At 42.7% G+C, this 25,566-nt stretch overlaps 1 protein-coding gene across 2 annotated transcripts in view; it reads left to right on the top strand.

Annotated features, from left to right (window-relative positions):
- B3GALNT2 (beta-1,3-N-acetylgalactosaminyltransferase 2) overlaps nucleotides 1–25,566 on the top strand; it is a 60,708-nt gene that overhangs the window by 4,747 nt on the left and 30,395 nt on the right. For both annotated transcript variants that reach the window (XM_062210649.1, XM_062210650.1), the window contains exons 2-5: nucleotides 8,023–8,170; nucleotides 14,915–15,015; nucleotides 18,533–18,726; nucleotides 24,633–24,728. In XM_062210649.1, coding sequence (XP_062066633.1) covers nucleotides 8,023–8,170; nucleotides 14,915–15,015; nucleotides 18,533–18,726; nucleotides 24,633–24,728 — 539 coding nt within the window. The remainder of the gene's footprint in view (nucleotides 1–8,022; nucleotides 8,171–14,914; nucleotides 15,016–18,532; nucleotides 18,727–24,632; nucleotides 24,729–25,566) is intronic.

Here is a 25,566-nt window from a genome sequence, read left to right as displayed (position 1 = left end):
TGACTTGTTGGAAAAAGATACCATTCTAGGGTATTTGATGTATACTGACAAATTGCAGTAGCTATTTTTGAAATCACTATCAACATTTCCTTAATGTACCTATCATTTGGTTATTATCTTTTTTAAAAAAGATTTATTTATTTATTTATTTATTTGAAAGGCAGAGTTACAGAGAAGCAAAGGCAGAACAAGCAAGAGAGGTCTTCCACCCACTGATTCACTCCCCAACTGGCTGCAACGACCAGAACTGAGTCGATCCAAAGCCAGGAGCCAGGAGCTGACTCTGGGTCTCCCACATGGGTGCAGGGGCCCAAGAACTTAGGCCATTTTCTACTGCTTTCCCAGGCCAGAGCAGAGAGCTGGATCGGAAGTGGAGCAGCCAGGACTCAAACCGGCGCCCAATTGGGATGCCAGCACTGCAGGCAGCAGCTTTACCCGCTACGCCACAGTGCCTGCCCGGTTATTATCACGTAAGGAGACATATGGCAGTTTGAATGTAAGATAAAATTGATATCTTACTGCTAATATAGATTTGATTCCTAGTGAAGCTGAACATTTTTCCGTAGTTTTGTTGACCGTATATACATGCATATATATATATACACACACACATATCTTTCTTTTGTGAACTGCTTTGTCCTTTTGTCTCATGTTTGCTTCTTAGTTTTAAATCTTTTTTTTTTTTGTAGCCCCTTCCTTCCTTTTTCCTGTTTCCAGACACCAGCATCAAACTAGGTACCCTGTGCCTGCAACATAGAACAAAGGATAAGGGGAGTATAGACCCAAATTGTTAAGGGGGTCTAGAAACTTACACAGGCATTTATTAAGGATCCACTTTGGGTTTTATACTGTGTAACATAGACCTCGGCATCTACAGGGCCAATTTATATTTGTGGTAGAAGAATATTTCCTCTGCAGTCTGGCCTTAGTATATCTGGAAGTATTATTTCTCTGAGAGGCCTTGTACCTCTCTGCAAGAAAGAGAGAAATGCATAGAGAGAGGAGCAGGTGAACAGAAGCAGCTTAGACCGGGATTACAAGCAGGGAAGACTGACAGTGGCAGAGGTGGAAGAAGATCAAAAAGTAGTTTGCATCTGTAATCCAAGGGATTTTCACATGCCACATGGTTCTCTTTGTATTTATTTGCTTATTTTTAGAAAAATCTTATTTGGCAGTAAGATGGAGAAATTGGGGAGAAACCAGTTAAGATACTCTTGTGCTAGTCCAGATGAATGGTGACAGTCTGAACTGAAGCAGTAGCTAAAATTAATGGTGAGAAAGGGATCGATTTGAGAAATTTTCATGGAGATTTTGAGTCATCAAGAAAAGGTTAAATTGTGTACCATGCAGTCTATTTCTAAATGATTTCATTCATCAAAAAGATAAATATTTGGCATTAAGAAGGATGTTTCAGTGTTTTTGAAAATTTTTTTGTTCAGCAACTTTATTTTCTTTTTAAAGTTTTATTTATTTGAGAGGCAAACAGAGAGTGTTCCCATCAGCTGATTCACTGCCCAGGTTCCTTGCAACAGCTGGGGCCAGGTTAGGGTGAAGCCAGGATCACCATCCAGGGCTCCTGTGTAGGTGGCAGGGACCCAATTACTTGAGCATCACTGCTGCCTCCTAGAATCTACACTGACCAGAACCTCGTGTCAGGAGCTAGAGCTTGGAATTGAACCCAGGCACTCTGATGTGGACAAGGATGTCTTCGTCACTAGGCTAATAGCCCAAACCCTCCTACCTTGTTTTCTGATGATAGATAAATGAGGCATTTTGGGTAAATGTAATTTTTGTCTTTTTGTAGCTTTTAATCTATTTCTTTTTTTAAATTTATTTGGAAAGCAGAGGGACAGAGAGATAAAGAGAGATCTTCTGTCTGCTTGTTCACTCCCAAGAGGACTGCAACAGCCAGGTCTGGGCCAAGCCAAAGGAACTCCATTGGGGTCTCCGACATGGGTGACAGGGCTGCCTTCCTAGGCACATTGGCAGGAAGCTGAATCAGAACTGTGAGTCCAGGACTCCAAGCACCCTATATGTGGGCACCACAAGCTGCAGCTTAATCTGTTGTGCCACAAGGCCGGCCCCAGCTTTTAATCTTTTGAGAAGGCATTTTGAAGATGTAATAGAGTATCTAAACACATGGGACCAGTGTTATGGTGCAGCAGGTTAAGCTGCCATCTGTGATGCTGGCATCCCATGTGAGCGCCTCTTCAGGTCCTGGCTGCTCCACTTCCGATCTAGCTCTCTGCTGATGCATCTGGAAGAACAGAAGAGTGCTCAGGCCCCTGCCACTCATGTCGGCTACCTGGATGGAGTTTCAAGCTCCTGGCTGTGGCCTGGCTGTTGTGGCCCTTTGGGAAGTGAATCAATGAGTCTCTCACTCTGTCTCTTTAACTCTACCTTTGAAATAAATAAATCTTTTAAAAGAGGAGAGGGGCTTTTGTATCTGTTTTCTCTGATTAAGAAACGGAGGCATAAAGGTTTTAATAACTTCCTCCTGAGGAGCATGCTGATGTGCAACAGTGTCAGGACTGCTGCTGACTGTGTTTGCCTCTCTCCTGTCACTAGAATGCACCTATTTCTCCGCTAAAAAATTAGGGAGAGACATGTCATTATCAATGTTATGTTAGTATCTAAATTCTCCAAAGTCAGGCTCATTTAGAGTTTCAGCAATAGATAGAGCTTTCATTAGTTATGTGTCTGAGAAAAAATGTTGCTGGGTCATAAATTCAAACAAAATGAGTGAGCTGACCATCATCATCAGTGATCCGATTATCGCTAATTGACCACTTGAACTGCTGTTAGCGATAAAGAGATCAGAATTTAGATAAGCTCCATTAAGCTGTCTAGTATAGCGTAGAACAGTGATGAAGACCGGAGTTAATTTGCCTGGGATTAGATCTCAGCCCAGCCATTTACTAGCTCTTCAGCTTAGGACAAGTTAGGAATTCCGTGTGCCTGTTTCATTTGTTCAATAAATAGCTCCTTCACAGGGCTGTGAGCATTGTTATACTGTGTATGTAATACTTAGCATACATTAAGTGTTCAATAAATATGTATTAAGCTTAACCATGAAAATTTAGATTTACATTAAAGATTAATTCAACTTGTGAAAGAACTCATTTTGGTACAAGACTCACAGTAGGATGAAATAACATAGCTCTATACAACTTCGAATTAAAATATATCTATGATAGAAAATAAGATATCTATGCAAAAATTCCTGTGTCCCTGTTGTTATAAAGTAATCTTTTAAAATTAGCCTAGTGTAAGACACTGTTCCCTGATTTTGTTAATTTTAATTGGTCCTTTGAAAACATAGCAGCCTGTCTTTGTTATGTATTAGACTGACTACCTGGATTCTGTGTCATATAAAAACATTGCAGCTAATGTAGTAAAGATCTCTGGCCTTCAATAATGTATTTTTGGAGATATTTTGGATCATTTCCTACCACTAAAGAAAGATGAAATGGATTTCCCATCAGAGCCATATATAATTATGTGGCTCTCAAGCCTTAAAATTGGTGATAAAAACAAGGACAAACTATTTTTCTGTCTTCTAAGGACAAGTTTTAGAAATTGAAATGTAATCCTACCCATTGGAGCTTACGACAGTAAAAAATTGAGTCATTCACATGACTTGTTACTTGATTTTTTTGTTTTGTTGCTAAGAATGTTGCTCCTCTTCCTTCATTCTTTAGCATATTTAGTAGGGAATACAAGGTTTGCAGGCTGCAGAGTTTTTGACATAAATGAAGTTCTGATACTTCCCAGTAAAGAAGTCCTACAACTTCATCCTCTAAGCTTAATAATGAACATTAATGTAGACCTCACCTTTTATACCACATCTTTTGTAATTGTTAATTGCTGTTGCCTAATACCAAACCAGAATCATTATTCATATCATCTCAGTTAATGTTTACAAGAGCTTTGTGAGAAGTATTATAACTTATTTTGTAGTTGCCAAGATTCTAACTGTGGGCTAATGGACTGTTACCACCTACAATTCTGTTTATGTCACATTACCTTTTTTTTTTTTAAATTTTTTTTATTTTCTATTTTTTTTAGGCAGAGTTAGACAGAGAGAAAGGTCTTCCTTCTGTTGGTTCACCCCCCCAAATGGCTGCTACAGCCAGTGTGCTGTGCCAATCTGAAGCCAGGAGCCAGGTGCCTCCTCCTGGTCTCCCATGGGGTGCAGGGCCCAAGCACTTGGGCCATCCTCCACTGCCCTCCTGGGCCATAGCAGAGAGCTGGCCTGGAAGAGGGGCAACCGGGACAGAATCCGGCACCCCGACCGGGACTAGAACCCAGTGTGCCAGCGCCGCTAGGCGGAGGATTAGCCTGTTGAGCCATGGCGCCAGCCCTAACTAGTGTCTTTAAAAATTTTTATTTATTAGAGAGAGAGAAAACTCTCATTTGCTGGTTTACTGCCCAAATGCCCTCAATAGCTGGGGCTGTGCCAGGCCAATGCTGAGAGCTGGAAACTCAATCCAGGTCTCCTTCCTGGGTGGCAGGGATCGAACTACTTGAACCATTATCATTGCCTCCCAGAGTCTGCATAAGCAGGAAGCTAGAATTGGGAGCAGAGCCAGGATTTAAACCTAGGCAGTCTGACATGGGATGCCAGTGGTCTCAACTGATGTGTTAACTGCCAAACCAGAGGCCCGTGTTGTGGTATGGTGGGTGAAGCTGCTGCCTGCAATGCTAGGAACTCATATGGGTGCTGGTTTGTGTCCTGGCTGCTCCACCTCCAATCTAGCTACCTGCTACTGGCCTGGAAAAAGCAGTGGAAGATGGCCCAAATGTTTGGCCTCTGTGCCTAACAGAGAGCTGGAAGAAGCTTTTGGCTCCTGGCTTCAGCCTGGCCCCAGCCCTGGCAGTTGTGGCCATCTGGGAAATAGACCAGGGGATGAAAGAGCACACGCTTGCTTGCTCGCTTTCTCTCTCCCACTCTCTCTCTCCCACTCTTTAACTCTGACTTTCAAATAAATAAATCTTTAAAATAATAATTAAAAGAACCTGCTGGCCAAATCCTAACCTTACTCATAACTGGCATCTTATTTGCTAGATTAAACACATCCTGGGTTTATGGGTGATGAAATTATTTTTGTTACCTAGAAACCTTTTATTTAAGGTATACAGACTTCATATATTTCAAATATACAAAGTTCGGAACACAGTGATTCTTCTCACCCTATCCTCCCTCCTGCCTGCAGTCCCACCCTTCTTCCTCCTCCTCCTTCTATTCCCATTCTTATTTTTTACCAAGATCTATTTTCAATTAACTTTATACACATAAGATTAATCCTACACCAAGTAAAGAGTTCAACAAATAGTATGAAAAAAATTTCAACAGTGGAGACAAGGGTTGTTCAAAATCATGGCATATCAGTGTCAATTTTACTTCTATAGATAACTTTTTAGCTCTATTAGTTACCACAGGTAGGAAAAACATGGTATTTGTCTTTTTGGGACTGGCTTATTTCACTAAGTATAATGCTTTCCAGTTGCATCCATTTTGTGCAAACGACAAGATTGCATTTTTTGAACTGTTGTGTAATGTTCCATGGTGTCCATATCCCATAATTTCTTTATCCAGTATTCAGTTGATGGACATCTGGGTTGATTCCATATTTTAAATATTGTTAATTGTACTGCAATAAACATGGGGCTACAGATAACTCTTTCATCTACTGATTTCATTTCCTTTGGGTAAATTCCCAGGAGTGGGATGGCTGGGTCATATGTAGGTCTGTATTCAATTTCTGAGCTATCTTCATATTATCTTCTACAGTGGTTATATCAGTTTACATTCCCACCACCAGTGGATGAGGGTACCTTTTCCCCCACATCCATGGCAGCATTTGTTGATTTCTGTGAAGGCCATTCTGACTGGGATGAGGTGAAACCTCATTGTGGTTTTGATTTGCATTTCCCTGATGGCTGGTGATCCTGAGCATTTTTTCATGTGTCTGTTGGCCATTTGAATTTCCTCTTTTGAAAAATGCCTGTTAAAGTTCTTTGCCCATTTCTTAACTGGGTTCTTTGTTTTGTGGCAGTTGAGTGGTTGTTGACTTTTATTAGTTGCATAGTTTGCTGATATTTTCTCCCATTCTGTCAGTTGCCTGTTCACTTTGCCGAGTGTTTCTTTTGCAGTACAGAATCTTCTCAGCTCGATGTAATCCCATTTGTCAATTTTGGCTTTGATTGCCTGTGTCTGTGGTGTCTTTTCCAAGAAGTCTTTGCCTATGCCATTGTCTTGTAGGGTTCCTTAATGTTCTCTAATAATTTGATGGTATCAGGTTGTAGATTTATGTCTTTGGTCCATTTTGAGTTGATTTTTGTATAACATGTAAAATAGGGGTCTTGCTTCATACTTTTTTTTTTTTTTTTAAATTTTTGACAGGCAGAGTGGACAGTAGAGGGAGATAGAGAGAAAGGTCTTCCTTTTTGCCATTGGTTCACCCTCCAATGGCCGCCGCACCGCACTGTTCCGATGGCAGGAGCCAGGTGCTTCTCCTGGTCTCCCATGGGGTGCAGGACCCAAGCACTTGGGCCATCCTCCACTGCACTCCCTGGCCACAGCAGAGAGCTGGCCTGGAAGAGGGGCAACCGGGACAGGATCGGTGCCCCGACCGGGACTAGAACCCGGTGTGCCGGCGCCGCAAGGCGGAGGATTAGCCTGTTAAGCCACGGCGCCGGCTTTGCTTCATACTTCTGTATGTGGAGATCCAGTTTTCCCAGAACTATTTGTTGAAGAGACTCCTTATTCCAGGGATTGATTTTAGCTCCTTTGTCCAAGTTGGATATAGATACATGGGTTGATTTCTGGAGTTTCTGTTCTGTTCTATTGGTCTACTCATATATTTTTTGCTAGTACTAGGCTGTTTTGATTATAACTGCCCTGTGTATGTCTTGATCTGGTATTGTGATGCCTTTTTGTTGTATAAAATTGCTTTAGCTATTTGGAATCTCCTGTATTTCCATATGAATTTTAGTATCTTTTTTTTCTAGATTTGAGAAGAATGTCCTTGGTATTTTGATTGGAATCAAATTGTATATTGCTTTCGGTAGTATGGACATTTTGATGCTATTGATTCTTCTAATTCATGAACATGGAAGGTTTTTCCATTTTTTTAATATCTTCTGTTTCTTAAATGTTTTTTTTAATTTTCATTATAGAGATCTTTGAAGTCCTTGGTTAAATTTATTCCAAGGTATTTAATTTTTTGTAGCTATTGTGAGTGAAATTGATCTTAGAAGTTCTTTCTCAAGGCTGGCTCTGAGCACAGTAGGTTAAAGCCCTGACCTGAAGTGCCAGCATCCCATATGGACACTGGTTCGAGTCCTAGCGGCTCTTCTTCCAATTCAGCTCTCTGCTATGGCCTAGGAAAGCAGTAGAAGAGTCCTTGGGCCCCTGCACTTGTGTGGGAGACCCGGAAGAAGCTCCTGGCTTTGGATTGGTGCAACTTCGGCCATTGCAGCCATTTGGAGAGTGAACCAGCAGACAGAAGACCTCTCTCTTTCTCTCTCTGGTTTTACCTCTCTCTGTGACTCTGTATTTCAAATAAATAAAATAAATCATAAAAAAAAAGTTCTTTCTCAACTGTAGCATTGTCTGTATATACAAAGGCTGTTGATTTTTGTGCTTCCTGCCCCTTTACCAAACTCTTTTATGAATTCCAATAGTCTCTTAGTAGAGTCTTTTAGATCCCCTATATATAAAATCATGTCATCTGCAAATTGGGATAGTTTGACTTCCTCCTTCCCAATTTGTATCCCTTTGATTTCTTTTTGTTTCCTAATGACTCTGACTAAAACTTCCAGGACTATGTGAATAGTAATGGTGAGAGTGGACATCCTTGTCTGGTTCTGGATCTCAGTGGGAATGCTTCCAACTTTTAAAATTTTTTCTTTGTATTTTCTGTAAACCTAAGCCTATTATAACAAACTTTCTTTAATGTTACATATTGAGGTTACTGAGGCATGACCTATTTCTAATTTATTTTTGCTTATTTCTAGATCAATCAGCTTTATTACCTCAGTGGAAATCTAGTCACTATGATGTGGTAGTTGGAGTGTTATCAGCTCGCAATAACCATGAACTTCGAAATGTGATAAGAAGCACCTGGCTGAAGCATGTGCTACAGCATCCAACATTAAGTCAACGGTAGGTTTTCTGAGTTATTCCTATGTCTGGTTTGCTGAAACAAGAACCTTTTTTTTTTTTTTTTAAGATTGATTTATTTATTTGAAAAGTTGGCCGGCGCCGTGGCTTAACAGGCTAATCCTCCGCCTTGCGGCGCCGGCACACCGGGTTCTAGTCCCGGTTGGGGCGCCAGATTCTATCCCGGTTGCCCCTCTTCCAGGCCAGCTCTCTGCTGTGGCCAGGGAGTGCAGTGGAGGATGGCCCAAGTCCTTGGGCCCTGCACCCCATGGGAGACCAGGAGAAGCACCTGGCTCCTTGCTTCGGATCAGCGAGATGCACCGGCCGCGGCGGCCATTGGAGGGTGAACCAACGGCAAAAAGGAAGACCTTTCTCTCTGTCTCTCTCTCACTATCCACTCTGTCAAAAAAAGAAGAAGAAGAAGAAGAAGAGAAGTAGTGCTACAGAGAGAAAGTAGTTACACAGAGAGATTTTCCAACCGCTGGTTCACTCCCCAAACATCTGCAACAGCTAGGGCTGTGCCAGGCCAAAGCCAGGAGCCAGGAGCTTCTTCCAGGTTTTCCACATGAGTGCAGGGACCCAGGGACTTGAATCATCTTCCACTGCTTTTCCGAGCACATTGGCAGGGAGCTGGATTGTAAGTGGAGCATCTGGGACTCAAACCGGTGCCCACATGGGATGCCAGCACTGCAGGCTACGGTTAACCTGCTATGCCACAGCGCTAGCCCCAAAAACCTTATTTTGAATAATCAGAAATGTAATTCAGATAAGTGGTCTCTTCCTGGGAGATGTAGCTATTTAATTTTTGTGTTTTTTTTTTTTTTTCTGTAGAATTGAGCCCCAAAAGTAAATTTAGCAAAAAAAAATTTTTTTTAAATTTTTTTTTAACAACAAAAAATCATTTATTTGCAACACAGCCCACTCCCATTATTTAAATACAGCATAGATATAGGAGTCACGCTTGAGCCAAAAATTTAAACTAAGAGATGGTGGCCCCATTGGAAAACAGTGAGCTTACCAGTTAGCATACCTAGTGTTTATGGATAATTGAATGTGGGTTTTTTTGGTTTGCTTTAAGATAGCAATTCTTTATTATTTTTAAAGATTTATTTATTTATTTGAGAGGCAGAGGCATAGAGAGAGGGAGGGAAGAAGGGAGGGAGGAAGGGAGGAAGGGAGAGGTCTTCCATTACTCTCCAAATGGCCACAACAGCCGAAGCTGGGCCAATCCAGAGTAAGGAGCCTGGAGCTTTTTCCAGGTCTCCTATGCAGGTGCAGGGGCCCAAGCACTTGGGCCACCTTCTACTGCTTTTCCAGACCATAGCAGAGAGCTGGGTCGGAAGTGGAGCAGCCAGGACTCAAACTAGTGCCCATATGGGATGCCAGCACCACAGGCGACGCCTTACCCATTACGCCAAAGCACCAGCCTCTAGAACAGCAGTTCTTAAGAGGTTGTTCCCAAAGAGTTCACTGCTTAGACACACATTTGTATCTGCAGTGTGCTTTTCACTAGCTTTCTCAGAAACTTACCTTTTTTTTTTTTTTTTTTTTTCCAGTTTTAACATGCTTTTCACAGAGCTTGGTTTTTGTTGGTTTTGTGGTGTGTTCTGCTGGTGTGATCTGCATTGTGTGTGATGTGCCATGCTCTTTTCCCTGACTGCCCTTCCAGAACAGCTTCGGTAGCCCCTGTCCTGCTGACATTAGGTGGCTCAGTTGTTGGTTAGGATCCCAAGGCCTGAAGTTCCCAGAGAGACCAGCCTCTGGAGATTTGGTGGTGAGGGATTGGGGAAGAGCAGCATGGGAAGTTGGACTTGTGGTTACAGAAAGACCCTCAGGTGATAAGTAGAGAAAGTAGTGTTGGAGCTTTATCAGACTGGCATTTTTGTGACTGAGTTGCTATATAAATGAACTGCAGTTGTGAATTTTCTTCTCACCAGTAGTAAACATTTATAGATTTTTCTCTTATTTCTTTAGTTCATGGTCACAATGATAATAGAAACTAGTATTAAGCAATTGAAAGCCTTCGACACTACTATCGGAACTACCTCCAAAATCACACTTCCTTCCTTCTTTCTCAGAAAGTGACTCCTCTCTTTGCCTGTTGCTGGGACCAAAAACCCCAGTGCTACATCAGGACGTCTTCCTGATGCCACCTGTAGGTCTTGCCCAGAACTGGACTTCCTCTTTCCACCTTTGCTACACAGTCCTGATATAGGCCACCATCATCTCTCACCTGGATTGTTGCTGGAGCCTCGTTATCTGACTTTCCTGCTTCTACCTTTGGACCCCGCCCCTGCACTGCCTCCAGTGTTCTATTTAGAAGAGTAGCCAGGGTGATCCTTTTGAAATTAGTCAAATTATGTTAATTAGCTTTTTTTTTTTGGACAGGCAGAATTAGAGACAGAGAGAAAGGTCTTCCTTCCGTTGGTTCACTCCCCAAATGGCCGCCACGGCTGGCACTGCGCCGATCCAAAGCCAGGAGCCAGGTGCTTCCTCCTGGTCTCCCATGCGGGTGCAAGGCCCAAGTACTTGGGCCATCCTCCACTGCCCTCCCAGGCCACAGCAGAGAGCTGGACTGCAAGAGGAGCAACTGGGACAGAATCCGGCGTCCCAACCAGCACTAGAACCCGGAGTACTGGCACCTCAGGCGGAGGATTAGCCTAGTGAGCCAGGGCACCGGCCTGTTAATTAGCTTTTCATACTTCTCCATTGACTTGCCTTTCTTTGTTGGCGTGAAATCACACGTCTCTTCTGGTCTTTGACTTGTCCTTGTCTACTTCCCCTACACTGGCCACCTCGCTGTGCTTCAGTGCACTGTCCATGCGCCGCCTCAGGGCCTTTGCTCCTGCTGTTCCACCAAATGTTCCAGGGCTCGCTTCCTTGCAGTCTCTGCTGTGATGTCACACTAACGGAAGACCCCTGTTAAATGGCATCCCAGTCCTTTTCTGTGTCTGTCGTCTCTGACTTGGCTTGATTTTTCTTTATAACTCCAATTGGCATGTTTGTTCTGTTTAGCAGTATGTTTATAAATTGTTTGTCTTTCCCCATGAGAAAGTAGGATTCACAAGCAATAGGGCTTTCAGCTTTTTGGATGTATGAGAGGTCCTCAGAAGGGCAGTGGAAAGTGCCTATTATAAAAAAACTGTGTGGATTTCTCTTTGTTTAAAACTCACCTTTTCTAATCCTCCGCCTTGCGGCGCCGGCACACCAGGTTCTAGTCCCGGTCGGGGCACCGATCCTGTCCTGGTTGCCCCTCTTCCAGGCCAGCTCTCTGCTGTGGCCAGGGAGTGCAGTGGAGGATGGCCCAAGTGCTTGGGCCCTGCACCCGCATGGGAGACCAGGAGAAGCACCTGGCTCCTGCCATCGGATCAGCGTGGTGCGCCGGCCGCAGCGCGCCTACCGCGGCGGCCATTGGAGGGTGAACCAACGGCAAAAGGAAGACCTTTCTCTCTGTCTCTCACTGTCCACTCTGCCTGTCAAAAAAAAAAAAAAAAAAACCTCACCTCTTTTTATTCCATTTTCTGTGAACTTTTAAAATATTCCCAGTACCTAGAGCCTAGCTTCACGCAGAGTAAGGCAATTGACTCAGAATTAAAAGTAATGAGTAAAATTCATATTGAAGCATTCACCAGTAATTTATTTGCCAACATAGCAGTCTTGCCTTAATTTAAATTTAGTAAGTGTGGTGATTTCTTTTATGAAAACGATGGACTATGTATAAAAACAGATGAAACCAAAAATGAGTTGCTGGAGCAGAGTAATTTTCAGGATTGAAATAAGAAGAAAAACAAACTTGGTACATGTATTTGATAACGTAGTTGGCAAATTCATTTCTGTTTATACTTTTATTCCAAATGCTGGTTTATTTTATAAAAGATATGCTGCTTTTTTTTTGGCCACTATCAGAAGAAAGCACATTTCTGTAGTTCTGGCACACTCTCAAGTCTTACACTGCTCCGAGGAGCCAAACTCAACATATATTTCAAAGAAACTTATTTAATTCTAAGCCTTTGCAATAAAACCATGATTTGTCAGTTTAACATAGTCATTAAGTATCCGCTGCAGATAGGTAGTGTAATATGTGTGGCAGAATACAAAGGTAGATAGGTACACCCTGAGTGTTCAAGGGGGCTTGAAGTTTAGTAGGAGGAAGTGGATGTGATAGTGTAAGAAGATGTACAGATACGAAATAGCATGGGTGTTTGGGAAACTCCCAGCAGCTGTGTGTACCTAGAGCACAGGGATTACCCTTGTGTAGATAAGTGACAGAGCATGTGCCAGCGAAGATGGAGGGGCAGAGAAAGATTACAGCAGAACGTCCGGTTCACAGGCCGCGTAAGGACCTCACAGTTATTTTGTCTGTCCCTGCCAAGACAACCACAGGCAGGAATCGAAATTTAGTAAATCTATAGCAGGCTAGTGTTTAAGTTGATAACTTTATATGCCCCAAAAATGATGTGATAAATATCCAAATGGCCCTTGGCAGAAAAAAGTTTCCCCACCCATGAAAGAGAGGGGGCCAGGCATAGGAGAGATAGGCAGTGACCACATCACACAGAAAGTGTACTGAAAGGTGAGGCCTTTTCGGACCAGGACCCATGAGGGGTTGAATGAAGATAGTGACCTCGGGCCCAGCATTGTGGCATAGAAGATAAGCCTCTGCCTATGGTGCCAGCCTCCTGTGTGAGCACCGGTTTGAGTCATGGCTACTCCACTACTGATCCAGCTCCATGCTAATAGCCTGGGAAAACAACAGAAGATGAAAGCAGCAGAAGATGGCCCAAGTACTATGGCCCCAGCACCCATGTGGGAGACCTGAAAGAATTTCCTGGCTCCTGGCTTTGGGTCATCCCAGCTCCAGCCATTGTGGCCATTTGGGGAGTGAACTAGCAGATGAAGACCTACCTCTCCCCCTCTTTGTCTGTAACTCTGCCTCTTAAATAAATAAATAAATCTTTAAAAAAAAAAAAAAGCCTCAAAAATTAAAAAAAGATAGGGACCTCATCAGAGAATTAAGATCATTGAATGTAGAAAGAGAAGGAGTTAGGATGTCTGCTAGCTTCCTGCCTGCAACACCAGCATCCCATACAGGTGCCAGTTTGAGACCTGACTGCTCCACTTCTGACCCAGCTCTCTGCTAATGCACCTGGGAAAGCAGCAGAGGATGGCCTAAGTGCTTGGGCCCCTGCACCCATGTAGGAGACCCAGAAGAAGCTCCTGGCTTTAGCCTGGCCCCGCCCTGGCCATTGTGGCCATCTGGGGAGTGAACTAGCAGATGGAAGATAGCTCTTTCTGTCTCTCCCTCTCTCTCTAACTCTGCCTTTCAAATAAAATAAGTAAGTAAAAAAATCTTTTTAAAAAAACAAGTACTAGATAAGAAGAGCAGGCTTCACAGGGAAGCAGCTCTGTTGTGGTGACAATGACTTTGAGGACCCATAGGCAGTGGTGTACTGGTAAATGTTTATTGACTGGAAAAAAGTGCCTCTGCGTGTACATACATGTTTACTATAACTTTTATTGGTATAAATACATATATCATAATTGACAAGTAATAATGTAAATCTCTTTATTTTAAATTCCTTATAGCTGGTTGATGATGGTCATAAAATATTTTTTTAATATCTGTAATCAGCATATAGTAGCAATTTTAAAAAGGAGTGTAGTTCTGACATATTTCCTTTAAGTTAAAGAGGAAGACTGAAGTGACAACTTATGTATGTTAGAATTTTACTCTTAGTTGATGAAGTGACCGACTCTTAGTACCTTCCCAAGTGGGGCTTCAGCACAGCCTGGGTCCCAGAGGTGAAGATGCTTAATAGGTGCGTGATTCTTTACTTAGAAGGTGGGTCACCAGAGCGTCTAATTCAGGACTCATTCCCAGTCTAGTTGAGGTCCTGGGGATAAATACATTGTCCAGGGAGAGGGAGTGAAAAGAATGAGTAGATTGAGAAGAGACGCAAGGACAAGGCCATGACAAGGAGCCGTCCTCAGTCCAGCCTTCTCGACCTGGGAAAGAAGAACCGGTGAAGCCGACTGAGCAGGGCCGTGGGAGAAGGGCAGAGAACGTTTTGGGAGATCAGCAGTGTTGAGCCTTGGGAAGTCAGGGAGGTGAGTGTGGAAGTGTGCTGACTCAGCAGCAACGTCAGCGATGCGACGTCTCAGTGAAACGATGAGTACTGCAGCTGAAATTCCTGTTTCATAAAACGTGAGTGGGAAGTGAGAAACTACAGGCTGCAGTTATAGTTAACTTCTTTATAGACTCAGTGTAAAGCAGCAAGAAAGGATGGTAGGTTAATAGGAATCAATGTCTGGACTTCATCAGATCTGTAATGTGAAGGGTTACAGGGTAACCAGTAAAGTGAGGTCTAGGAGAGGAGGGGCCGTCCTCTTGGGTAGAAAGATTAATCTTGAACAAAAGGAATACCTTCTGAAATAGAAAAAGGTAAAAAAGAGAATTGCAGGCTTAGGTTTCCGAGAAGCCTTCATTACTGTAGTTTGATTTCAAATGGTCCAACCACTGGCTGTAGCCAGGCCGAATATATTCATGCCGGTTTTCACAGTGTTGCAATAGAGGTCTCACACATGAGTCACTTGGTAGTTAGCAGCTCTGATTTGCTTATTCCCCCTTTTTGCTAGACTAGAAGAATAAAGGTAGAGAATTTTCATAAATGCTTGTGTCTCCGAGTAAAAGCTCTGAAATGGGTGTGAAGATCAGTAACTGATGTTTAACGCCACTGCATCTCTCAGTGTGCTTGTGAAGTTCATAATAGGTGCTCGTGGCTGTGAAGTGCCTGTGGAAGACAGGGAGGATCCTTACTCCTGTAAACTGCTCAACATCACCAATCCAGGTATGTCAGCTTCTTCCTAAGATTGCCATCTACAAGTTTGATGTTGACAGAAGATGCTAAGTTTAATAGTAGAGAGTCTTTTTTAATAGACTGAATATCTTTTATTAACATTTATGTCTCATCCTTTTTGACAAATTAATCACTCAAGACTTCTGTAGGAATTCTTTGCAGATCAGACTTTTGGGATCCAAGAGATTTTTTTTTTTTTTTTTAGATTTATGTATTATTTGAAAGGCAGAGTTACAGAGAGAGGGAGAAGCAGAGAGGTCTTCTGTCTGCTGGTTCCTTCCCCAAATAGCCATAACAGCCTGCGCTGGGTCAGGCCAAGCCAGGAGCCAGGAACTTCGTCCAGGTCTCTCACATGCGTGCAGGGACTCAAGTACTCAGACCGTGCTCTGCTGCTTTCCCAGGCACATTAGCAGGGAACTAGATTGGAAGTGGAGCAGCGGAGGCATGAACGGGCGCCTAAATGGGATTCTGGCGCTGCAGGCAGAGACTTAACTTGCTGTGTCACAGTGCCAGCCCCAGGGAGAATTTATTTTTTCAATGTGATTCACATGATTCTGGAAATTCTGAGTTAGGTAATCTTGAATTACTGAATTTTGAACTTTTGGAAAACTGATTTCACTAGTTAATTTGTAATAGTGTTGACACAACTATTTTGAACCAGCTTTCTCTTAGAATTACTCCCTAATTTTACAAAACAAACAAACATTAAAAAATTAAAAATAACTTACTTCATAAGGATGAAGAAAGTTAACATATATTTAGAAGAATTCTTGGGACATGGTAGTTATTTAATATTTTTTAAATCTTTTTTTAAGATTTATTTATTAATTTGAAAGAGTTACACAGAGAGAGAAAGAGAGAGAGAGGTCTTCCATCTGTTGGTTCACTCCCCAATTGGCTGCAACAACTGAAACTGTGCCGATCTGAAGCCAGGAGCCAGGAGCATCTTCCGGGTCTCCCACGTGAGTACAGGGGCCCAAGGACTTGGGCCATCTTCTTTCCCAGGCCATAGCAGAGAGCTGGATCGGAAGTAGAGCAGCCGGGACTTGAACTGGTGCCCACATGGAATGCTGGCACTGCAGGCGGCGGCTTTACTCGCTATGCCAGAGCGCCAGCCCAGATATTTAATATTGTTAAAGAGCCTGCCTTTTTATAAAGTTGGGTTTTAGGGGCTGGCACTGTGGCTTAGTGGTTAAGTCGCATCTGCAGCTCCAGCATTCTATCTGGGCTCTGGTTCAAGTCCTGGCTGTTCCACTTCAGATCCAGCTCCCTGCTAATGCCCTAGGAAAGCAACAGAAGATGGCCCAGGTGCTTGGGTCCCTGCACCCAGATAGGAGACCTGGATGAAGCTCTTGGCTCCCGACTCTGGCCTAGCTCAATCCTGGCCATTGTGGACATTTGGGGAGTGAACCAGCAAATGGAAGATCTCTCTGTCTCTCCTTTTCTCCGTAACTCTGACTTTTGAATAAATGAATAAATAAATAAATAAATCTTAAAAAGTAAATGAAGTTGGGTTTCAGTCAGATTTTTAAGCAAATTGGGCTATATATTCAGGTTTGCATTGTAAAGCAGGGGCTTCTTCCTTAAGGATTTCTATGAATTTAATTAATATTGCAAGCTAAATTTTAAGTATAATTGTGTTTTGGGGAGAGAGGTCTTTTAGCATTCACTGGAGTCTCAGGGATCATGAACCTCATAAAATGTATTACTGAGGATGTATAACCTATAAGAAATTATGGTGCAAAACTAACCAAAAAATCTTTGGGGCCAGTGTTGGCGTAGCCGTTAAAGCTCCCACCTGCAATGCCAGCATCCCATATGGGTGCCAGTTCATGTTCCAGCTGCTCTACTTCTGATCCAGCTCCCTGCTAATGTGCCTGGGAAAGCAGTGGAAGATGGCCCAAGTGCTTGGGCCCCTGCCACCCATGTGGTATAGAACCAAGTGAAGCTCCTGGCTTAAGCCTGGCACAAAACTGGCCATTGCAGCCATGTGGAGAGTGAACCAGCAGATGGAAGATGTCTCTCTCTGTCTCTCCCTCTCTTTCTCTAACTCTTTCAAGTAAATAATTCTTTTTAGAAAGTTTAACTTCAATCAAACTTTTATAGTTCATTAACAGAAAAGGAGCAGCACTTTCCACTTGTGGAAAATTTTCATATATGCATAGATATTTACATTAAAACTTGAAAAAATATATAAAACCAGATTAAAATTGTACCTAATTTTATCTTTTTGATGATCCAAAAATCCTTTAGTTATTTCAGTGCCTGGAAATCATGATGTACATTAATCATCATGATACTGTGGACGTGAGGGAGGTTTGATTAATAACATTATCAATGCAGTGGGATTTCTTATGTTCAGGTAGCTTGAAATTCAAGGTGCATGTTATAATTTGATTAACTGATTGCTTTTTAATAAATATGCTTCTACTGTAGATATTTTTATTTACTGAATATCATAAAGAGAAAAATTTTGTTATTACCCAGTATGTTTGCAGTCTAGACTTGTTTAGCCAGTGCTTTGCCCAGCTCAGGGCAAAAATCTTTATATTCCTTTTTGCCCTCTTGCTCATGTCTGTAATTAGATAGGAGCCATCACTTCCCTTAAGTCACACTTGATTGAGCATCTACTAACTGTGAAATAGCTTCTAGGAACTCTAGGATGGGGATCCAGGTGATCTGCGAGCATATGGGAAGGAAAGTAAGTTTATTTATCTGAAAAAATAATCCTAATTAATTCTGATCATATAGACTAGCCACATTATATGTGTATGTGTTATAAGTAAATATGTGGATACACACACACACAGTTTTTTTAAATGAACAATTGCTTACTGAAAGTCTCCATGTCTTATCTGTAATTTGGAGATAGTGCCACCATCATACAGCGTAGCTGTGAAATGTAAATATGATAAGGAATGGCACACAGTAGGTGGTCAGAAGTACTCACTGTCTTTGATTATCTTTTATCAGTGTTTTACTTCAAGAACTCTTCAGTGTTATTTTACGTGATTTCTGTTGCTTTTATACTGTACTAACTGGCATATCACAAATATTTTAAATTGCCTAACAAGAAATGCTTCTGAATTTGCAGAGCAAAACCCAATTTAGTGATTATTTATTACTTTTTATCGCCCTTGTTTATCCAGTTGTTCCAAAGAGATGCCTTCCAGCTGACTTAAATGTAGTATTCTTTGGTGATGGTTGTATACATATATTGACACTTGTTTACGCAGGAATCCAGTAAAGCAGTTCTGATAATTGAATAACTCACATGTGGCAGAAAACGCCATTCTTAGATTTCAAAATGTTTTACTTTTCTGGAATCAGCCATGTTTTTCAAGCATTTTTTTTTATATAAATTCCTGCCGCTTAGGAAGTCATTATAACACATATAATTATGTAGATTTTGCTGTCAATCCATTTCACTACTTAATATTATTAAAGTAAAAGATTGTGATTCTCTGTGTTCAGTTATCTGAAGCCTCTGTTGTCATTACCTCCTCAGTTTTGAATCAGGAAATCGAGGCATTCAGTCTTTCTGAAGACACCTCGCCAGGACTCCCTGAGGACCGCGTTGTCAGCGTGAGCTTCCGAGTTCTCTACCCCATCGTGATTACGAGTCTAGGAGTGTTCTATGACGCCAGTGATGGGGGCTTCCAGAGGAACATCACCGTCAAACTTTACCAGGCGGAACAGGAGGTATGTACTGCTTTGTACAGGATTTCCCTCATTTTTGTTTTTCAAAAACATCAACTTTATCTTATGGTGTATGGTAGATTGGAAGGTTATATAATTCTCTCTGGCTGGAAGACTTCCCACCTTCCTTCACTGATTGAATGCATTGTTGTGTGCTATAATGCTGACTTGAGAGTGATTACCTACGAATAAATGTTTCATATCTAGAAAACGAGTTGGGGCCAACATTGTGGTGCAGCGGGTTGAGCCACAGTTGGAGATGCCAGCATCCCATAATGGAGTGCCAGTTCAGTCCCAGCCCTTCCATTTCTGATCCAGCTTCCTGCTGATGTGACTGGGAAGGCAGTGGATGATAGCATTAAGATGGAGTTCCAGGTTCCTGATTTGGGCCTGGCCCGGGCCTGGCCCAGCCCTGGTGGTTGTGCCCATTTGGGGAGTGAATTAGAGGATGAAAGACCTCCCTCTTGGCTGGCGCCGTGGCTCAACAGGCTAATCCTCTGCCTTGTGGCGCCAGCACACCAGGTTCTAGTCCCGGTGGGGTGCCGGATTCTGTCCTGGTTGGCCCTCTTCCAGGCCAGCTCTCTGCTGTGGCCCAGGAGTGCAGTGGAGGATGGCCCAAGTGCTTGGGCCCTGCACTCCATGGGAGACCAGGAGAAGCACCTGGCTCCTGCCTTCGGATCAGCGCAGTGCGCCGGCCGCCACGGCCATTGGAGGGTGAACCAACGGTAAAGGAAGACCTTTCTCTCTCTCTCTCTCTCTCTCTCTCTCTCTCTCACTGTCCACTCTGCCTGTCAAAAAAAAAAAAAAAAGACCTCCCTCTTTTTGTCTCTCCCTCTCTCTTTGTCATTCTGCCTTTCAAATGAATGGATGGATGAATGAATCTTTAAAAACAAGGAGTTGGACTGGATTAGAAATGCCCAACCTAAATTCCTTTAATTTCAAAGGAGTTTCGGAAGTAGTTAATGGATGTATTAAATGTTTGAAACTCTTAGGATATATGAGTATCATTGTCTCTTCCAACCCCAAAAGTCTATAATACAAAACTAATGGTTGCTTTAGATTTATTTTTAAAGTTATATTTATTTTATTTGAAAGGCAGTGAGGGAGACAAATATCTCACATCTTTTAGTTCTGTCCTCAAATGCCTGCGACATCCAGGACTGGGCTAGGCCAAAGCCAGGAGCCAGGGACACCACCCACGTCTGCCATGTGGGTGGAAGGGACTGCAAGTACCTGAGCCATCAGCTGCTGCCTCAGTAGGAGACTGAAATAGAGAGCAGAACTGGGACCCGAACCCAGCAATCTGAAATGGGATGTGGGTGTTCCAAGCAGTGCCCTAACCTCTGCCCTTCAGATAAATATAAAAAACCACTGAGGTTACTCTGCTCCTGAATTTTGGAAAAATCTTGTTTGTTTACAGAGTATGTCTGAAGTAGTATAGCATGGAGCTGTATTTAAGAAAATCTGTTTTTGCAATAGTTTTTATTCATGTAGTTGTACATTTTTAAACTAACGGCAATACACCGACATGGTTATGTGCATAAAAATTTTGATTTAAAGAACTAAAAGTTTATATACACAAGGCCTGTAAGAAACAGAAGGAAATCGGTCCACATTTTACAGTTAGCAGAGAATCCTGAATGGCACCTGGCCAGGCCACCTTTCCTTTTTACAAATGGGGGGAAGTGAAGTGTGACCCTTTCTTGGCATAAGAAGTTAACTTAGACTCAATAACTAGGAAACAGGTTCATTTGTGATACCCATTAATTATATAGCCTAGGACCAATATCCCTAAATCCTGTGGTTTACTCCCCAAATAGCCACAGCAGTCAGGGTAGTGTCACGCTGAAGCCACAAGCCAGGAACTTAATCTGGGTCTCCCACATGGGTGGCAGAGCCCAAGCACTTGGGCCATCTTCTACTGCTTTCCCAGAACATTAGCAGGGAACTGGATGGAAGGTAAAGCAGCCAGGACTCAAACCGATGCCTTTATGGGTTTCAGGCATCGCAGGCAGCCGCTTTACCTTCTATGTCACAATACTGGCCCCTCTGATTGCTTTTTAAGATTCTCTCTTTACATCTAATTTGAAGCAGTTTGGTTACATTGTACCTTGATGTAGTTTCTTCCATGTCTGTTCTGCTGAGAATTTGTCAAGTTTCTTTAATCTGTAAATGTATGAGTTTCACCAAATTTGGGGAATTTTCAGCTATTTCTTCAAAACTTTTTCCAGCCTACCCATTCTCTTTCCTCCTGGGATTCAAATTAACATTTGTTAGATTTTTTTTTTTTTTTTTTTTAAGATTTGTTTGTTTATTTGAAAGGCAGAATTACAGAGAAAGAGAGAGAGAGGTCTTCCATCCGCTGGTTCACTCTCCAAATGGCTGCAATGGCCAGAGCTGAGCCTATCCAAAGCCAGGAGCCAGGAGCTTCTTCCTGTTCTCCCATGTGGATGCAGGGGCCCAAGGACTTGGGCCATCTTCTACTGTTTTCCCAGGCCATTGCAGAGAACTAGATTGGAAATGGAGCAGCCGAGACACCAGGTGGCGCCCATATGAAATGCCAGCACTACAGGCGCTGGCTTTACCCACTATGCCACAGCCGTGGCCCCATATTAGAATTTTTTGAATGATCCCACGGATCTCAAGACTTCATTTTTTTCAGATTTAATAATTTCGGTCAACCTATATACTCAAGATTCCTGACTCTTCTGTCATCCTAAATCTGTGATTAATCTAATGACATTTTTACTTTAGATGTTGTGCTTTTTAGTCCTTCAGTTTGCTTTCAGGTGGCAAACATTTGGCACAGTGGTTGAGATCCCGTTTGGGGTGCCTACATCCCATATTGGAGTACCTGGGCTCGGTTCTCAGCTCTGTTCCCTCCCAATTCCAGCTTGTGCTGATGCATACAGGGAGGCAGTCAAATGCTGGCTAAGTAGTTCAGTTCTTGCCAGCTACATGAGAGACCTGGATTGAGTTCCCAGCTCATGAACATCTAGGGTAGTAAACTAGCAGATGAGAGTATGTGTGCATGCTCTGTTTCTCTCTGCCTCTCTCTCTTTCTGCCTCTCAAATTAAAAACTTAAATAAATTTAAAATCTCCATTAAATTATTTTTTATGGTTTCTGTTCTCTAAAATTTCATATATATTCATTAGTTTTGGGCATGTATTTCTCTAAAGTCTTCACCATAGTCATAATAGCAGTTTTAAAATTGTAGTCTGTACCAAGTCATCTTGGGATCCGTTTTTATTGCTTATAATTTTTTTCTTGAGTACAGATAACATTTTCCTGTTATATCTTACTTGGTCACTTTAGACTTTATATGGTATCCTAGATACTGTGACTGCTTCATTGGGGAGCTCTGGACCCTCTTACATTCCTTGAAGAGCACTGATTTTCATTTGTTTGTTTAGCAGGCAGTTAAATGGACTCGAAACTTTTTTCCTTGCAACAGGCAGCAATTGAAATCTGTATTCAGTTCTTTTGGCCTTAGATGGGCTGCTTGGGTTCTGCCTTGAATGTGTGTTTCATGAGTCAGCCACAGATTTGGGCAGAGTTGATGTGAAGAATTTGTGGTTCTCTCTCTGACTCTTTCCTGTCTGGAGAGTTTTCATCCTCACTTTTTAGTTGATGTGTTTGCCCCCAACTCTGTCCTCTATTTTTTTTTTTCTTTTAAGGATTTATTTATTTATTTGAAAGGCAGGGCGACAGGGAGAGACAGAGAGGAAGAAATCTTCTGTCTACTGGTTTACCAGTATGTGTGTGTGTGTGTGTGTGTGTATATGTATAGCATCTGAGTTATCAGTCCAGTGGCTTGGTTCAGACCTAAGTATTTTGGTCATTTCGATTTAAATTTGCCATATTTCTTATCTAGGCAGAAGCTAATAATCTTTGTCCTTAAGGGAGGAACAATTTAAGGTGTATGTTGATGGGCTCATGGGTAGTCACATGCCGAAAAGACTCACTGCCCTGCTGAGAACTGGCATGCATGAAGGAAATAGACATACTCCATGGAAACATCCTTCACTTTGGAACTTGTGCGTGGTGTTGGTAACTTTGAGACATTTTCCCTATGACAGGTTGATAGATGAGAATAAGGAGATGTCTTTGCCCAAAAGAAATGTAAAGGCCTGAAGGAAACAATAGTCCTCTTTTTTGTTCTCTTTTTTGTTTTGCTTGTATTGTCCTTTGAAGATTTTTTTAAGTTTATTTGCATTTGAAAGACAGAGATAGACACACAGAGAGATCCTATCTACTGGTTCCCTTCCCAGTGCTCTCAACAGATGGAGCTATAACAGGCTAAAGCCTGGAACTCCATCTGGGTTTCTCTTGGTGTGGTAGGGACACAAATACTTGATCCATTAGCATTTCCTGCCTCTGAGGGTACACAGTAGCAGGAAGCAGGAATTGGAATGGAGCTGGGACTTGAAACCCGGCCTCTGATGTGGGACGTGAGCATCCTAAGCAGCATTTTAACCACTGCACCAAACGTCCGCCCATGAAGGTTGTTTTTGAAAGGAAGATTCCTGGACACTTGTTCCTGAAAGAAACCTGTGACCCTTCAGTCTATTCCAACTCTGAGTGTGAGTTCGAGTACTACAATATATGGCTTAATTTAAGAGCACTTCTCGGAGCTGGCACCGTGGCTCACTGGGTTAATCCTCCTCCTGCGGCGTTGGCATCCCATACGGGTGCCGGTTCTGGTCCCGGTTGCTCCTCTTCCAGTCCAGCTCTCTGCTGTGGCCCGGGAGGGCAGTGGAGGATGGCCCAAGTGTGGGAGACCAGGAGGAAGCACCTGGCTCCTGGCTTTGGATCGGCGCAGTGCCGGCTGAGGTGGGCATTTGGGGAGTGAACCAACGGAAGGAAGACCTTTCTCTCTCTCTCTCTCTCTCTTTCACACACACACATTCTCTCTCTCACTCTCTCTCACTGTCTATAACTCTACCTGTCAAAAAAATTTTTTAAAAAAAGCACTTCTCAATTCCTGTAGTGCTTTTCATTTCAAGGTGAATTTATTTTTTTAAAGTTAAGTGAATTATGTTTTTAGTTTTTGAGAACTTCATGGCAACTTTGATTATCTTTAATATCTTTATTTAATAACCATGACTGGGGTGAAGCTGCTGCTTGCAATGCCACATCCCAGTTTGAGTCTCAGTTATGTTGTCTCCAATCCTGCTCCCTGCTGATGGGTGGGAATGCAGCAGAGGATGGCTCAAATACTTATGGCTCGGCTAGTCATGTGGGAGACCTGGATGGAAGTTCTAGCTCCTGGGTTTGGCCTGGCCCAGCTTGGCTATCACAGCCATCTGGAGAGTGAATGAATAGATACAAGATCTCTGTCTATCCTTTTCTCTCTGTTGCTCTGCCTTTCAAATAAACACATAAATCTTAAAAACAAAGACAAAAACTAGGAAACCCAAATGATGCTGGAACCACAGAATAATGTCAGTGACCATGGTTGAAGCTATTGTGGATTTTGCGTGCCCAGATGAAACGTGTTTAAAAACTTGTCACAAGGCCGGTGTTGTAGCATAGCAGGTAAAGCCACCTGTGATGCCGCTATCCCGTGAGTGCCAGTTAGTGTCCTGGCTGCTCTGCTTCTGATCCAGCTCCCTGCTAATGGTCTGGGAAAGGCAGAGGAAGAGGACCCAAATGCTTGGGCCCCTGCCACCCATGTGGGAGGTGCAGAGGAAGCTTCTGACTTGAACCTGGCTCTGCCCTGGCTCCTGTGGCCAACTGAGGAGTGAACCAGCAGATGGAAGACCTCTCTCTATCTCTCCCTCTCTCCCTGAAATTCTTTCAAATAAGTAAATAAATCTGAAAAAAAAGATGCTTGTTGCATATGTAATATATAACACCAAATATTTTTTCTTTTCCTTTTCTATTTTTTTTCCACCCAATTTGTAGGAGGCCCTCTTCATTGCCCGCTTTAGTCCTCCGAGCTGTGGCGTGCAGGTGAACAAGCTGTGGTACAAGCCTGTGGAGCAGTTCATCTTACCAGAGGTACAGGGTAATGGAAAGTAGTCCCAATGTACTCCTCTATAGAAGCGCGAGTGTTCTCTCAGAGGCAGGCTCTTGATATTGTCTTGTCCCAGGGTAGCGCTCCAGAGTGGTAGATGAGGTGACCAAGGATGGAAGTAGCAGAATGTAGCACCCTGTAATTATATCTTCAGAGAGCTTCATAATGCCTCAGAGATTCCAAAACCACAATTTTTGAAAAGTGTGGCACGTTGCCATCATTTACTTACAGAGCTAGAGAACTGCATGAATGTTATAATGGCAAAGGATAGTATTAGGTATAGGTTGATAGAAGATGAGAAAAACAGATGGCAGTTGTGTAAATCAGATAATTTACTTATCTAAAGAATAAAAAAAAAAAAAAACTAGTCATATGGGCCACATTTCCAGGTTAGATAAGACTTCTCTACAGGATGGACAGTGGTGCGTGATGCCCGTCCCCTGTGGGTCTCTCTAGGTCGGGTCTTAAGTAGATGTGTGCTGGAGACCAGCTCCCCTACCAGGTGTTCTCAGTCCTGGGAGTTAAACCACAGTGTGGCTGCATGAACAAACTAGTCATCCGTGTGTCTCAGCCTATCCAGGCTATTTTAGTATGGCCTGGGTACATTTCTGAAGGCAGTACTGTTGGAACCAGGATAGGGATCACTTTACTGGGCGTCTCTGGGATTCACTTTAGATCAACTGTAGGGTTCATGTTACAGCATTAAAGCTGAGTTAAGATGTGAAAGCTACTCAACTGACCTCCCCTTCTGACTAATCAAGAAACTTTACCACCACCTGTCTTTTGGGGTATGTTCATGTTATAGTAGCTGTGGGTCTTCCA

The sequence above is a fragment of the Lepus europaeus genome, chromosome 14, assembly GCF_033115175.1.
Source record: "Lepus europaeus isolate LE1 chromosome 14, mLepTim1.pri, whole genome shotgun sequence".
NCBI classification, from domain to species: domain Eukaryota; kingdom Metazoa; phylum Chordata; class Mammalia; order Lagomorpha; family Leporidae; genus Lepus; species Lepus europaeus.
The sequence above is the reverse complement of the archived record's forward strand: the minus strand, read 5'-3'. Positions and strand labels throughout refer to the sequence as shown.